The 15883-nt window shown below is 39.3% G+C and overlaps 1 protein-coding gene across 44 annotated transcripts in view; it reads left to right on the forward strand.

Annotated features, from left to right (window-relative positions):
* LOC122801915 (ABI family member 3 binding protein) overlaps positions 1–15883 on the forward strand; it is a 3486228-nt gene that overhangs the window by 2449543 nt on the left and 1020802 nt on the right. For all 44 annotated transcript variants that reach the window (XM_044071601.1, XM_044071602.1, XM_044071604.1 and 41 more), the window contains one exon: positions 9521–9628. In XM_044071601.1, the coding sequence (XP_043927536.1) occupies positions 9521–9628 (108 nt within the window). The remainder of the gene's footprint in view (positions 1–9520; positions 9629–15883) is intronic.

Genomic DNA, 15883 nt, shown 5'->3' on the forward strand with positions numbered 1-15883 from the left:
TCTTACTGTGCTTATGGAATCTCGTAGTTGAGGTGATAGTTTGGGAGAAACCATGAAGGTTAATATGAGAGGAGGGATTTTCAGTATTAATAGTATTCCAGTCTATGTTAAAGTCGCCTAGGATTATGGTTTCTTGTGGGTAGGTGGTAGAAACCCAGCTAAGGAAATCTTCTAGTATAGGAATATTGTTTCCTGGAGGTAGATACATACATATGATATGGAGGGCTTTTTTAGCATTTAGTTGGATTTTAGTTATAATGGCTTCTATTTTGCTATCCTGGTTTGGGCATGTTGGTAGAGTAGTGATGTTAAGTTGATTTTTGAAAAGGATAGCTACTCCACCACCTTTGCGTTTTGATCAGTCATGTCTTATTATATTATAGCCTTGGGGTATTATTTCAGAGTCTTTAGTGTTTGATTTTAGCCAAGTTTCTGAGAGGCATAGAATGTCAAAAGAGTGGGTGTCTAGGAGGGCATGAAGGTGGGGTATTTTATTGTTTATACTTTGAATGTTAAGGTGCCCTATGAGGTATTTGTTATTGTGATTAGAAGAGTAGTATTGAGGGGAGGGGTAAGCTGGGCCTGGGTTGGGGTGGATGTCACCATCTAGTAAGGTGGGATTGTCTAGCTTGGTTATGATGTTACCGTTTAGAAGGGTTAGAAGTTTAGTTTTTTTATCTGAGGGTAGGATATAGGTGAGGTGAGACAGCCTGTGAAATTTAGGAAGATGATAGTTAGGGGTGTATTTATCATTGGAGTATGATGAGAAGGTGTATATTGTTGACGTCTGTTTTTGTGGGAGGTTAGGGAGGATATTAAGTGAGTTTTCAAAGAAGGTAAAATGGTAAGTAGAGAATAGGGTGGTTAAGAGTAGGACTGATAGAGTAAGAAAGCGTTGGAAGGAGGAGTCATATTGGACAGAAATAGAGAAAAGAGAAAAAGGGAGAGAAAGATATAGGTGTTGAGCTATTGTGGGGAAGTATGCGCGTGAAGATATATATATATATATATATATATATATATATATATATATATATATATATATATATATGTGTGTGTGTGTGTGTATATATATATATATATATATATATATATATATATACACACACACACATATATATATATATATATATATATATATATATATATATATATATAGGTTCATAGATTAGTACTAGGCTAATTGCCCTTGTGGGCCATTTTAAGTCTAGCCAATTACACGATATCAGAATCAATATGCACAGACACACACAAATGCATACACAGCATGCCTCCTCAACCCTACCCACAAAAGGCAGCCATCTTCTGTATACCTCTCTAATGTTAGACTTTTACAAAACTGAAAAACAAATAAAACATATTTGCTGTCACCCATAAATAAATAGAATGATGTTCTTCATCTCACATTGCTGCAGTCCTTACTTATGGGTAGTCCGCTGTCCTCGGTCGGCCCGAATACCAAAGTATTAGGCTGACGTCGGTCATGGGCGCCTAGATCTGACATCAGAGCGTCAGGGTATAATGACCGGCGTCATATCCTCAGTCTTTTGCCGCGGCAGAAGCAGAGTTGCAAGTGCCGTTCGTTCTGAAATTTTTCGCTTTGGTTTCAGAGAATATTTTTGTTTTTCTTGCCTCAGTTACTTACGGATGTCAGAAAAGTGAATAATTGTATTTCTTGTGGGAAACAGATACCGCATAGGGATTACCACTCGCTTTGTATTCCTTGTTTGGGACTTTGTGCTAGGTTTAATAAGCACACTATAAAAGGAGGTTAGATTGCTAGGTTAGTCTTTGGCAAGAGGTGTAACTATAATATGGGATGTTAAGACAAATCTTTAAAACCTAGGCAGGATGATTCGGCCCGTTTAGGACCCGACCTTTAGAAGCTACAGCTGAACAGGTGGATCCGGCTGAAGTTTCTGTTGAGTCCCAGAAACTTTGATTTTACAAGATGTGGCCTCTCAGGAGGCAGGCCAGGCTGAAGGGGCCTCTCAGGTTACTATTCTCCCTTCTATGCCTAAGGTGGTTAGGCCTTCGCTACTGTTTCTAAGGCTCCTTCTAAGGGCAGGTCTGTTTTGCCTTCCTCTGGTGTCAGTTCTGGTTCTTCAGGGTCGGTGCCTAAAAAGCACATGCTTAAAATGGCAGAGGATTTGATTACTTTAATTAGAGGTTCTATGCCCCCTCCTGATAAGAGGCCCAGGATGGAGCCAGAGTTGGAAAGTTTGGAGCAGGCCTCAGATGATTCAGAGTCTTCTACTGAGGACATTCAAGATTTCCCTCCTTATTCTGATTCTGATGCAGAGGATTCCACTCCTTCTGCTTCTCCTCCAGAGGATTTTTCATTTTCAGAAACTCTCCATTCCATGAGGGAGCATTTTAAGTGGGAGGGACAGGATTACTCTGATTCCCGGAAGAGGCTTAGGGAGTTCTTGTTTTACCACAGCATAGACCCTTAGCTATACCTCCGGTTTTGGATGTTGTTTCAGATGTTTTCTCGAAGCTTCACTTAATCCAGATTCTGTGCCTCCTGCCCCAGTTAAACCGGATAGGTATTACCGGGTGCCTGAGGCTCATAAATATCTGTATAAGAGTCCTAGGGCGACCCAGAAACTATTAGTCAGGGGCCTAAGGGTGTTAGAGCCTCTGTTGTTAAGAATCCGGTTCCTCTGGATAAGAAGCTAGAGCTTTGGATAGATGGGGTAAGAAGGTGTATACCTCTTCTACTTTAGCAATGAGAGCTTTGAACTGCCAGTTTCATATGTTGAAGTATCAGAATTTCCTCCTTTCTCAGCTAAGATCTAAAGTGGATGCTTTGGCAGAGGGCATAGAGTGTAAAGAATTGCAGGATTTAGTGCATGTTTCTGAACAGGTGGGTAAGCACTCTTTGCAATGTGGTTTTGATGCTTTACAGGCTTCTTCTAGGGTGGCTGCCACTGGTTCAGTTATTCAGGCACGCCTGGCTTAAGGATCAGAATTTGTCTGAGCATGTTAAGTCTAGAATTCTGGATGCCCCTTTGCAGTCTGAAGTTTTGTTTGGTCCTCCTGTGGAGTCAGTCTTAAAGAAAATGGAAGACAAGGCTAAGTCTATGCAGACTGTTAAAGATTTTTGCAGGTACAACCTCCAAAGTTTAGTAGAAATTGGCCTACTAAGGGGTGTCTTCTTCTGATTCTCAGTCTAGGGGTAGATCTAGGCGTGGTAGGGGCAGAGCTCAGAGTACCTTCAGGCCGAGACAATGGAGTTCGCCTGCTCAATCTGCTGGTGAGGGCAGGGGCCAGTCCTTTTGTAAACAGGCCCAATGACCTGCATTTTCAGCTGCCAGATTCCTCTTGCCTGGCAGCTCCTTTGGGAGGAAAGTTGGCTCTTTTCAAGCAAAATTGGCATTTAGTCACCCAGGACAAATGGGTATTGGACATTATAAACCGAGGTTACAAGTTCTATTTCCATACCATGCCTCCTTTCAAAGGCATGCCAGCCTCCTCGGCAAAGGATAGAGGCTCACAGACAAATTTCTTTACTTCTTCAAATAGGAGCTATACAGCCAGTTCCTCTGTCAGAAGTGGGCCTAGGATTTTATTCTCGCCTGTTTCTAGTTCCAAAGAAAGGAAACACGTGTAGACCAATTTTGGATTTATCTATCCTCAACACTTACCTGGACATTCCAAAGTTCAAGATGCTGACTTTACAACAGCTTTTACCTCTGTTGGGAAAAGATCACTGGATGGTTACTCTGGATCTCAAAGAGGCTTACCTTCATGTTCCTATCAGGCCCAGTTGCAGGAGGTACCTGCGTTTTCGGGCTGGAAATTTACATTATCAGTTCTCTGCATTGCCCTTTGGCTTATCTACTGTGCCCAGAGTGTTCACAAAGGTTCTGGCTCCAGTGATAGCATTTTTCAGACTAAGAGGAATACAGATTTATCCTTATTTGGACGACTGTCTGATTATTGCACAAGAAAAGGACGAACTTCTTCATCATCTACAGTATGTGATGGCAGTGCTAAGATGCCTAGGGTATTCTGTGAACGAAACAAAGTCCAGTCTAGTACCCTCTCAGGACATGTGCTTTCTGGGTGTGAGACTGAATACAGCTTCCCAGATGGCTTTTTTGACCCCGGACAAACAAAGAAGCCTTTCTGTTTATTTCCAGCAAATGTCTCTACGGTCCAGGCTGACTGCAAGGACAGTCCTTCAAGCCTTGGGGTTCATGGCATCTTGTATTCTGGTGCTTCCCAATGCCAAATTGCATATGAGGAAGCTTCAATGGTATCTCAAAAATGTGTGGACACAGCACTGCCAAAATCTAGACACTGTCATTCAGATAATACCTTGCATTCAGAAGGAGTTTTTGTGGTGGGCTCAGGAATGTCACCTAAACAAGGGACTCTCTGTGACCCGCCAGAGGCGAGTCAGATTCTAACGACAGATGCCTCGGACAAGGCTTGGGAGCACACCTCAATGGAAAATGGGTGCAAAACACGGCCTGTCAAACTCCAACATTTGCATATCAACTTGAAGGAAATGTTAGCAGTCCAGTTTGCATTGATGGCTTTCAAAGATTTACTTAGTCAGGGCAGGTGTTGATTCAAACAGACAACACTACTGTCATGTGGTACATCAACAAGCAGGGGAACCCATTCTTACCCTCTTTGCAGGCAAGCGATGATTCTGTGGGAAACTGCTCTCAATCTACACCTCAATCTTCAGGCAAGGTTTCTACCAGGAGCACAGAACTCCTTAGCAGATGTATTGAGCAGACAAAAAGTGGATCCTCGGTTCTGGTAATTGGATCCTCATGTATTTCAACAGTTGACAGTGTTATGGGGAACTCCAGACATAGATCTGTTCACTTCTCCACTAAATTACCAGTTGCCAAAGTTTTGCACAAAATGTTTCATCACACAGCTTGGAAGGTGGGCGCTCTATCTTTCAGTTGGAACAATCTGCATGTATATGCCTTTCCACCTCTGCCACTTCTTCCCAAGGTACTTTTGAAGGCCAGACAAGACAAGCCAACCATGATTTTGATAGCACCGGATTGGCCTCGACAACACTGGTACCCTCTACTGAGGAGTTTAATACGAACCTCCGTGGCCTCTGCCTTTGATTCCGCACCTTTTGTCACAAGAGGACAGTCACTTCCTCAATGTCAAGATTCAGTCTCTGCATCTAACAGCCTGGCATATTCTGTTTTAGACTCTGGAGGGTCTCAGCTTCCACAACAAGTTTTGAATGTTATTTTGGAGGCCAGGAGGCCTAGTACCAGGAAAGTTTACGCTGATAAATGGAGGAGATTTTTTTATTTGGAGCAAAGGAAAGGACTTTGATGTCTCCAAACCTGATTTAAGTGTTGCTCTTCAATATCTTACTGAATTATTGGACAAGGGTTTGTCTTTCTCCTCAATAAAGGTCCATGCTGCAGCCATTTCTGCTCACTATGATTGTGACCCTCCTTTATTCTCTCATCCTTGGTTTAAGCAATTTCTTAGAGGGGCAAAGAATATAAGACCCCCACGTAGAGCTCCTACTCCTGCTTGGGATCTCAATTTTGTGTTGGAAAAACTTACTCTACAACCTTTTGAGCCTGCAGCTACTGCCGAGTTAAAGTATTTATCATGGAAAACTGCTTTTTTGTTGGCCATTACCTCTGCAAGAAGGGTTTCTGAATTACAGGCCCTCATGGCAGTGGAGCCTTTCCTGATTTTTCATAAGGATAGGGTATCTTTGCGTACTAATCCTTCCTTTATGCCTAAAGTTGTTTCTAGTGTGGCCTTAAATCAAACTATTCATTTGCCTACTTTTTATGCAAACCCCCAAAATAAAGGGGAGAAAATTTTGCATACTTTGGATATTCACAGGCAGTTGCGTTATTATTTGAGCAGAACCAAGGAGTTCAGACAGTCTCAGCAATTGTTTGTTTCTTTTGCTTTGGGTTCACAGGGTAAACCTGTTTCAAAACAAACTATTTCTAAATGGATTGGGTTTTGTATTTCTTTCTGTTATTCCCATCATGGTAAGGAGATTCCTGCTGGAATCAGGCCTCATTCCACTAGGGCTACTGCTACTTCTATGGTCTTTATAAGGGGGGTAGCTACAAAAGACATTTTGGAGGCAGCTACTTGGAGTTCAGTGCATACCTTTTCTAAACATTACCACCTTCCTCTTTATTCTAAGTCTAGGGCTGGATTTGCCACTGCAATTTTACAGGGCATTTTACCATCCTCCCTTTCCTGTTGCTTTGGGATTCTACTCATAAGTAAGGACTGCAGCAATGTGAGATGAAGAACATAGTACAGTTTTGTACCTACCATAAATGTAGATGTTTGAAGATCCACATTGCTGCAGTCCAATTTACCTCCCTCCTTCCCTCTGTAGTTTGACTTGGTGCTATGCTTTAGGTGATGGTTGTTGTTGGGCATGTTTTTGGGAGGTATTCTGTTTTTGGCTGTGGCCTTTCTGGTTTGGCCTTCTGACATCTGGGGCAAGAAAAGACTGAGGATATGACGTCGGTCATGCGCCTTTATACCCTGATGCTCTGATGTCAGATCTAGGCCCATGACCGGCGTCAGCCTAATACTTTGGTATTACCGAGGACAGCGGACTACCCATAAGTAAGGACTACAGCAATGTGGATCTTCGAACATCTACATTTATGGTAGGTACAAAACTGTACTATTCCTTACCCTTCCACAAAAGGCAGGCACCTGTATATGCATCTGATGTTAGATTGTGAGAAAATTGAAGAAAAATAGTTACAGTAATGTTTCCAACTTGTTACTTTCAGACAGTACACTGCTCCTGTAAAAGCTTAGTTGACCCTCTCTGCATTCCTTTAAAGTTTGTGAGGAAAGTTAAAGAAAAAATTACTACACTGTCCCCAGCCCAAAACAAGAATTGTGACCTCTGCGGTTTGGGAGGAAAGGTAAAGAAATGAAGTGATAAAGGAATATCACATAAATCCCAACAAATAGAACATCAAACAAAGCAAATATGAGTCAGGAAATACAGAGGCAAAATTTAATAGCAAGTTATATACACAAATAAATACTTTCACTTAGAATGTGATACATTTGAAGAAATAGTAACATCATCCCCACCTCCCCACACAAGCTGCAGTGACTTTCAATGTACATCTCTGAGCAGGGCTGGTTTTAAATTAGGTGGGGCTTAGGGAAGACGTCAGTACTAAGCCTGTATCAAAATGGACTTACACAACCTTGGTACTTGAAAGCCACAAGCCCACTCCAGCTGTGAAGGTCTGGATATTCTGCAGTGCATTCATGCCTTACTATTTTGACAGAGAATTTAAAATGAGCAAATTACAAAAGGGTCATTTAGTTTCATCCAGAAAGCTCCCCACCCCGAAGAGACAGCTATAGCTACATCTGTGCGCAATTCAGACATCTGTTTTTGATAGAAGGGGATGGCCATATAATGTCATGCACACAAAAAAACAGTTGTCATAAATTAAAAGTATACTAAGTTGCTTTACTTGTTCTACATTAGTCCTGCAAAGTCAGAATAATGAGCATGTAACAGAAGGCAGCTTATTTCCTCTACAGACAGCCCTGACAATTAAATATACTAATAAGTCATATCTTAAGAAATGTATTGAAGAAACTCTACAGCATTTTTAAAATACGAAATAATGTAAAAAATTGTAAACACGAGGTCTTCTTCATTACCTTTGCAAATGGAGAAATGCCTCCTAAAGTATTGTGGGAATGAATGATAAACACAGTTAGGCAGTGGTGAAAAACAAGTTCTAGTTCAGACATTATAGCATATCCAGACAAATGAGAAAAAGAAGTTTCCCTACTACTAATACTGATAAAATGCACAAAGTTCAGCGGGTCATAAACTGCAAGTCTGCTTACACAGAATATGTGTGTGTAGAATGTGCAGCACATGTTTGCAATACATTTTACAAATGCAAAAATAAAAGCCGTAAACGTAAGGGTGGCTGAAAATGTATCTCGTATTAGATATAAAATAAAAATGGCCTTTACTCCGTGAAGCAAGTGGAACTAACCACAACTTTACAATTAAAACCCCTTGAAATGCTATTCGTAAAACAGCATTATAGAGACATGGCTGCATATTTAAGATGCTGCAAAGGTTTTCGATTACATGAATTAGGGGAAAAATATCCAGGCTTAAATTACTCTCTGTGATGCAACTACATTCATGTGACAAATATTGAGACAGTTACATGTTTAATAGATTTTTCTTTAAGTATGCTGTCTTCACTGTGTTTTATTACTTAGTAAGTATATTTTGTGCATAAGTCATGTCTTACACAATGTTATTGTTTATTTTATTACTTAATTAAACAAGGAAATAGGGTTGTGATATGGTAACATTACAATTAATGATTGCAGCATATTGTTAAATATGCTGCAATCATATTGTTAAATATCAGCAATCTGATAACATTATATTCCAATAAAGAAGCTTTTGGTTAACATTAGAACAAAGTAAGATGTTTTTAAGTGATATTTCCAGTAAAACGTGTAACTGTGATTTGGGTCTGACATTTACCGAGCTTGCAGACTGCATGTTAGATTGGAAGAGGTCAGCAAAGTGAGAGGTTAAAAACACCAATGACAAATCAGAAGGCTCCTATCATTGCATAGTCTCATTATGGCAGCAGAAGTGAAGTTACAGGTAACTAGGAGTCAACATCTATTGTGCGGACGCTGTTTTGAGTCTGAATCCAGCTTTTCTGATGCTACCTTGGTTAAGAAACATTGATATGAATGTACACATTCTATATGCAGTGGCTGGTGTTTAATATCAACTTTTTCATGCCATTATTATCTCTTCCTCCTTACCTGATGCGAGTTATAATTTGCTAATTGCTATAAAAAAGTAAAGCAATATACTGCAAACAAACTAAGCCAATTACAAGAGATGCCTTAACTTAATTTAGTCAACAAGAGGACCCATGTGGAATCAGAATTATGTTTGCAGATACCCAGTTAAAAGAAACAATCCAACTTATACTGCAAGAAAGTGAACCCTGATTGAATCAATATTATGTTTGAAGGATACAGCTTGATTTGTAGTTTATTGTTTTGCTTTATAAAGTCGTGTTTTTAATGGGATTAAAACATTATGACAGTGACATTAGGGAGGGAAGAATGGTTAATACTGGATGAAATGAGTGTCTTTGCACAACTGTAGCCCAATCAGCAAACAAATGAATTATCCCTATAAAGCAAGCACTTGTATAGTTACAGTCTTGCTTGCATCACAGACATTAACTAGATAACGAAATAAATAACTGAATAAATATTTGTGGAAAAGAATAAAATATTCTAGGCTGTACAAATTAAATGTTTTATAGTGAAACTCAACAGGTAAAGGGATCAGAATCTAAATATGTTTTGAAACAATGTACTGAAAAACTGAAAATGTGAAAGGTAGCAGCTCACAATATTAAACATCTACAAATAGTTAAACTTAGAACTGTAATATGTGCATGTAAAGGATTATTTTGTTCTTTTCTTTATACTGCAGGCAGTGTAATTTCTGCTAATCAAGCCTCCATTCATCCCAGCACTGCCAGGAATAGGGCCACACGCCCTCCATTTCCCAGACATCCATTTATTTCGAGAGGCACTCCAAGTAAGTAATTGAAAAGTATATAATAAATATAGCTGGGAATGAAATACTGAAAAAGTTTAAAGTAGAATGATAACAAACCTGGTAAGGTTCATTATATTGATCACTGCTGTAGTAGCCTTAGCTATATGGGTTATATTATGAAAAGGATATAAAAGCTGGCCAGCTTCCAAAACTTCAGGGCACTCTCCACACAGCCAAAACCATCTATTATCTTGAGCTGAGTTGACTAAAAAGATATTTTTGTGCATCACTCTTCAAAGCTTTCCTGCTGTTTGTCAGAGTGCTCTTCTACTGTCTTTTGAGGATCGACAGTGAGCTTGTGCTGTTCCTTTGCTGCGCAGTTAACTTCCATTTGAGGAAAACCTTCCATATTTAAAAAAAAAATGTTTGTTTTATACTACTTTCCTGTTTAGGAAATTTATTTTTAAGTTAGGCATTTGTATTTTAATGTACTGCCAATAGACTTGACTTAACTGGACCTTTAAGTGGGAGTGCACTTTTTCCCCTTCAGATTAAAGGTTGTTTAAAGTAATTGAAAAACACTTTTTCTATGGTGAACATGACATTGTTTTACTTTTTGGGGATGGAAAAGTGTTTTAAAGTGCTTTTTTCTGTGTTTTTTGTGTGAAAAAGTGACCTTTAAAGACTTTAAATTTTACCAACTCTTACTGCTTGTTTTCCCCAGGAAAGAGGCATCATTTTCAGCTTGATCATGGTTCAGACTACCGGTCCCATGGTCAATGCTTCTTCCAGCCACAAAAAGAAAAAGTTAAGCTAATCTATTTTTCCACCACAGCAGACTAGCAGTTTGCCCTCAGCTGCATTTGGGTGACTCAGCTGTGCTATAGCTTGAACCTCTGACCACTCATTTTTTACTCTGGATCTGTCTGGTGTAGCACCTATAGCCACTATTGACCAGTGGTTAGCCATGTCCTCTGTGGCTGTTGAGGTCCCCTCTGTGGGCAAGGCAGTGACACTTCTGTCTCTCCTGGAAGAGAGAACAAAGAAGACTTTCTTGTTTGATCAGAATGTTGTGTACATCCCAGGGGAAAAAGTGTATGCTTCTGCAACTTTCATTTTCAACATTTTGAATTGTTTTTTAATAACATTGTTGGCCCTATTTTTCCTGTCAAAAAGAAACAGAAAACCAACCTCCTTAAATTTCCTTAGACTGGAGTAAGTTACTAGGTGTCTCAGAGCTTAATTCAGGCTGCTGATGCTTTTTATAAAGAGGTTTATAACAAAAGAAAGAGAGAGACTTCTTTTCCTGAAGAGATTCAAAATCTAGACAGGAACATGAAGGGACAGACACAGAGTTTTCTCCTCAGTTGACTGATTCAGACTCATAGAAGAGCTCAGTTTATAATTCTACCTGTGGAGTTTATCTTTCTCTGACACTATTTCCAGAATGTGCCAGTATTTTCAGTGGGAGAATACTGAGATTTCTCTGTCCCTCAGAAATACCATGAGCTGTTACAGGAGGAATTCATAGATTTTGCACCCATTCCTTCAGGTCTGTCAGTTTTTATACATTCATCCCAAACCTGACCCAACAGCTATAGCTTTAGTTAATCATATTACTGCTAGACATTTGGATAATGCCAATCCTACTCTTTCTGACAAGGATGGAAAGATTATCGATAAGTATGGGAAAAAGTGTATGCTTCTGCAACTTTCATTTTCAACATTTTGAATTGTCAGGCTCATATGTTAAAGTTTATTCAGACTAATTGTGAACATATGAGGAATGTTTTGTCTGTAGTTTCTTCTTGTGAGGAAAAAATCTGCTTTCAGTAATTTAGTGTCTTCCATTTCACAGGTCAAAACTCATTGTTTACAGTGTGTGTATGACTCAGTTGATACTTCTTCCAGGGCTATGGCCACTTGTACTGTTTTGAGGAGGTTTGCCTGGCTGCATTCTCGGAACCTCCCAAGTAATCTGAAAAATGAGATTTTAAATTCTGCTTTCAATAGAGATTTAGTTTTTGGTTCCTCTGCTGCATTGGTTACCAAAAAGTGTAATGAAAGGGGATACGTTGATACAGGGAATCTCTAAGATTTTTCAGTCCTCCTTTTCCAAAATTTTAAAAGGACTCGCCTGCAAAAAACAAAATAAAGAGTTTTACCAAAATGCAGACAAACAGACATTTAATAAGAAATGTCAGGGTGGTTCCAAAAAGAATTTGGGACCCTCCCCCCAAACCATGCACAGTCCAGCAACTTAGAAGGACTATTTAAGGGATCTTGTTCTAACCTATTTTCCCTTCCATATAGTTTTAATCTCCATTTTACTCTTTGGCAACTGATGTTTTTAGACACAAGATGGCTTCCAGTAATTTAGAGGAAAAATAAACCAAATGCACTCAGAGGTGTTTAAAATAAATGAAACACCAAGGGAATCTATCAGCTTAATAACAAAAACTGGAAAATAGAATAAAGTTTAACCAACTGTTCAGATGAACTGAAAAAACTGAAAAACTCAGGGAATGAAATGAAAAATCTGTCTAAACATGTGGCTTTTTAAGAAGAGCAGTATCAAAAATAGTAGAGTTAGAAGAGAGAGGATGCAGAGAGAACCTGACATTTTCTGTTGCACCAGAGAATGGGGAGAAACAGACAGTATTAATTTTATGAAAGTACAAATAAGCAACTGGACTGGTTTTTCACCACAGGATTTGTTAATTGAAATGACACACTGTGTGTATGATCTAAACCTGGCAGTGATAAAACAGCCAAGATGTATATTAGTAAAGATACAAAAATACCAGCAGAAAGAGTTGTTCCTGACAAAATTGGTTATAAAGGACAACTAGTAAAAATTGGAGACAGCAAAGTCTGAAAAATGATTTCTTACTGTACACCAGGCAGAAGAGAAGCAAATTTATCTCAACAATCAGGAAATATCAAGAGTCAGGTATGAGACTCAAACTGCTATATCCAGCTGTCTTCCTAATATTTTTCCTGCAGAATCAAATAAACTTTTTGATACAGAACATGCTAACAAGGAAATAAAAAAAGGTTTATTCAACAAGGCTTGAGCCAGCACTCAGAATGGGATACAGCTTCTCATTCTTCTGTCAACAAAGCTCATAGAAATATTTTTGCAGTGAAATATTTTCCATTGATTCAAAGGAAAATGATTGAGAAACAGGAAAAAAGTGCAGGAGCAGACTAGAACGGTCAAGGAGCACCATGGACATGAACAAAATATTTATGTTGGGAGATGGCGATCAGGAAAAACACCAGCAGCACTGAAATTAGTAAATAAATGAGAGACTATAAGGCATAAACCCCATTGGATATAGGAATAGACAAGTGAACTATAGATTTGCAAGGAAAAGAGTGGCTGAGAAGAACTGGAATTATGACTTTGTTAAACCTGTGGATGACTTGTAAAGCATGTACCACACTCTGTCTTTAATGATTAGAAGAGCAGTGAAGGGAATTAAGAAGTAACTGTAAGTAAAACAGTAGCTGTTCTTATCAATATTTGTATAAAAGGCATAATATAAATTGAATTGTTGTATTGTAAAGCAGCTTTGTATAGATTGCAGAGTTATTTTAAAAGTGAAATGGGAGAGTGTTAATTGTTGGCTGGTGTATATGTTAAAAAATAATAAAGCAAGTATTTTTTCTTAGTTAGATATACAGGGTTTACACTCTAACAATATGAGAAAGGCTGGACAAAAACAAGTTCAAGTTTATATGAAAGTTTTGGTATGCTAGATAGGGATCCAGTGAGCCCCAGGGGGTGGTGCCTGGGAGTCAGCTTTGACATATCATAAAGTTATTTGGCAACTGAATTTAAATGTAACAAAGTATCCAGGTTTTAATGACAGTATTAGTATTTTGCCTGTTTTAAAATTGTGTTCAGCTAAATTGTGAAGCTATTCACCTTACTTTTTACTTTTTAAGTTTTTAATATTTTGTGTGGAGAACAAATATTATTTAGTATATAATTTTATCTATACTCAATATTTAATAATATACAAAGTGAACAAGGTATTTTTGAGTCAGTTATTTTATAAAATGATTAATTGATAAATTTACTCATTTTTAACAGTTTTGTGGTGTAGACTATTTTTAATAATTTTATGGTAATAAGAGGTAGCCATGAAGTAAGAATTTGATATTTTTTTCATTTTAATATATTTCAACACTTTGGTCCTTGTTTTCTGATGAAATCTATTAAGACAAAAGTACCTTACTAAAGTCTGATACTAAGCTTTATTTTATAGGGGGGGTTTCTGTTGTTGTATTACTAAAACTATTATTAAAGGTTTCCTGGAGACATTTTGGGCCCAACAGACAGTTCATTTGAACCTCCTAGCCTGGCTTAGATGCACTCTAGTTTTGTTGTTTCTAGTTTATATGATGCTGTGATCTTGGGCTGCTGGGTGTTGGGTGTAAAATTAATTGGGCATTTTTTGTATGTAAAATTAAGTTAATTTCCCTTGTTTTTACAGGTGTGGGTGTCTAGATAACCATAATGTCTGTGGATTTTGCTTGGCTTATACCCCCACCACTATGTGTCTTGTCTGGACATAGAAAAATATGGTATGCATCACCACCTCTGGTCCTAAGTAGCATGCACTGTGCCATCAATCCCATCATCCAACCTGATGTTTAACCTACCTGAGTTCCAGCCTCTGGTGGAGCTCCACTAGAGAAACATCAGCATGCACTCTCCCCCAGGACAAGAATGCACCATCCTTCCTGCCAACTCTGTCAAGTGTGTAGTAGTCGAAGCTTTATCCCTCTACACCACTGGAACAGTGAGAGCATTTCATTTATTGATGAGTCAGATGAGTTCTTCAGATGTTGAAGATATTATTTGGGAATTAACTAGGACAAATTGAAGGACAAATTTCCCTGGACATCCATATCCCGTCCCCACCCCCAGCCACGGAAATCACTGTAAAGAATTTCTCAAAAGCCAACTTTGCACTTCTCAAAACTGAGGTGGAATCCTTCAAAGCTCCTGGGCCAGAGGATAATACAGCCCAATCCACAGAATCCTTTACAAATGCATTCTATGAGCACCTGCAGGAATGCATGGATCGTGCTATCCCAAATAAAACCAAGACTCACTCCTCCAAAAACAGGAGACCGGTCTGGTGGACCCCGGCCATAAATAAGCTATACAACAGAAGGAGGAAGCTACTACATGACAGAGCAAAATCCCAAAAAGGGAAGGCATCTCTGATCAGTATTAGCAAGAAACTTCGATGCCTCATAAAATCATCAAAGGCCAGTTTCGAAAGAAAAATTGCCCTAGACACTAAAGATAATCACAAGGCCTTCTTTAGTTATGTCAGAAACATGGGCAGAAACTCCCAGATATGCTCTGAATTGTTGCATAACGGTACAAAATATACCGAACCTACAGACATAGCCAACATCCTGGCAGACAGATTTAGTGCAAACTTCTCCCCTCCCTTCCCCCCCCAAAGGAGCAAATGCCTATCCCAATTGAATGTAACTTCCCTGACATCACAGATGCACAGATGAAAGCTGCCCTCTCCAAAGCAAAAAACACAGCATCTATGGGACCGGATGGTGTCCCAGGCTGTGTCTTACATGAGCTCCAAGAAGAACTGAACCCTCACATTAAGTCACTGTTCAAACTTAGCCTTACTACAGGATATGTACCCAAAGGATGGTGTACAGCTACAGTGGTCCCATTCCACAAAGGTGGTGTCACAACGGACCCCAGAAACTATCGCCCCATAAGCCTGACTAGTCTGGTCTGTAAAGCTATGGAGCGTATTATCATGGAACTCATAAACAAAGACATTGGGAGCCTCCAGACACTGGACCCTACCCAATTCGGCTTTGTTAAGGGCAGATCTTGCCTCTTAAACCTAGTTGATTTCTTTGAAACAGTTATCAAAGCCATAGATGAAGGCAAGGTAGTCCACACAGCCTACCTGGACCTCGCAAAAGCCTTCGACACAATACCCCACTCGGGCATCATAAATAAGCTTACCAGCTTAAATATCAACCCCTATATCACAAGATGGGTTGCAAACTGGCTCAGAGATAGAACCCACATGGTCAGAATTGCAGGTGCCATGTCCGAATCCAAGTGGCGTCCCACAGGGCTCAGTTCTGGGACCTCTCTTGTTCGGTATATACTTCTCTGAGATTCAGGCTAACATGGGGGGATTATGGCTGACAAAGTTCGCAGATGACTGCAAACTGGGGGCCATAATTGAATCTCCAGCTGACACAAGCATCCTCCAAAAGGGTCTC

This window comes from Protopterus annectens, chromosome 5.part0, assembly GCF_019279795.1.
Source record: "Protopterus annectens isolate FY-2018-M chromosome 5.part0, PAN1.0, whole genome shotgun sequence".
Lineage (NCBI taxonomy): Eukaryota > Metazoa > Chordata > Ceratodontiformes > Protopteridae > Protopterus > Protopterus annectens.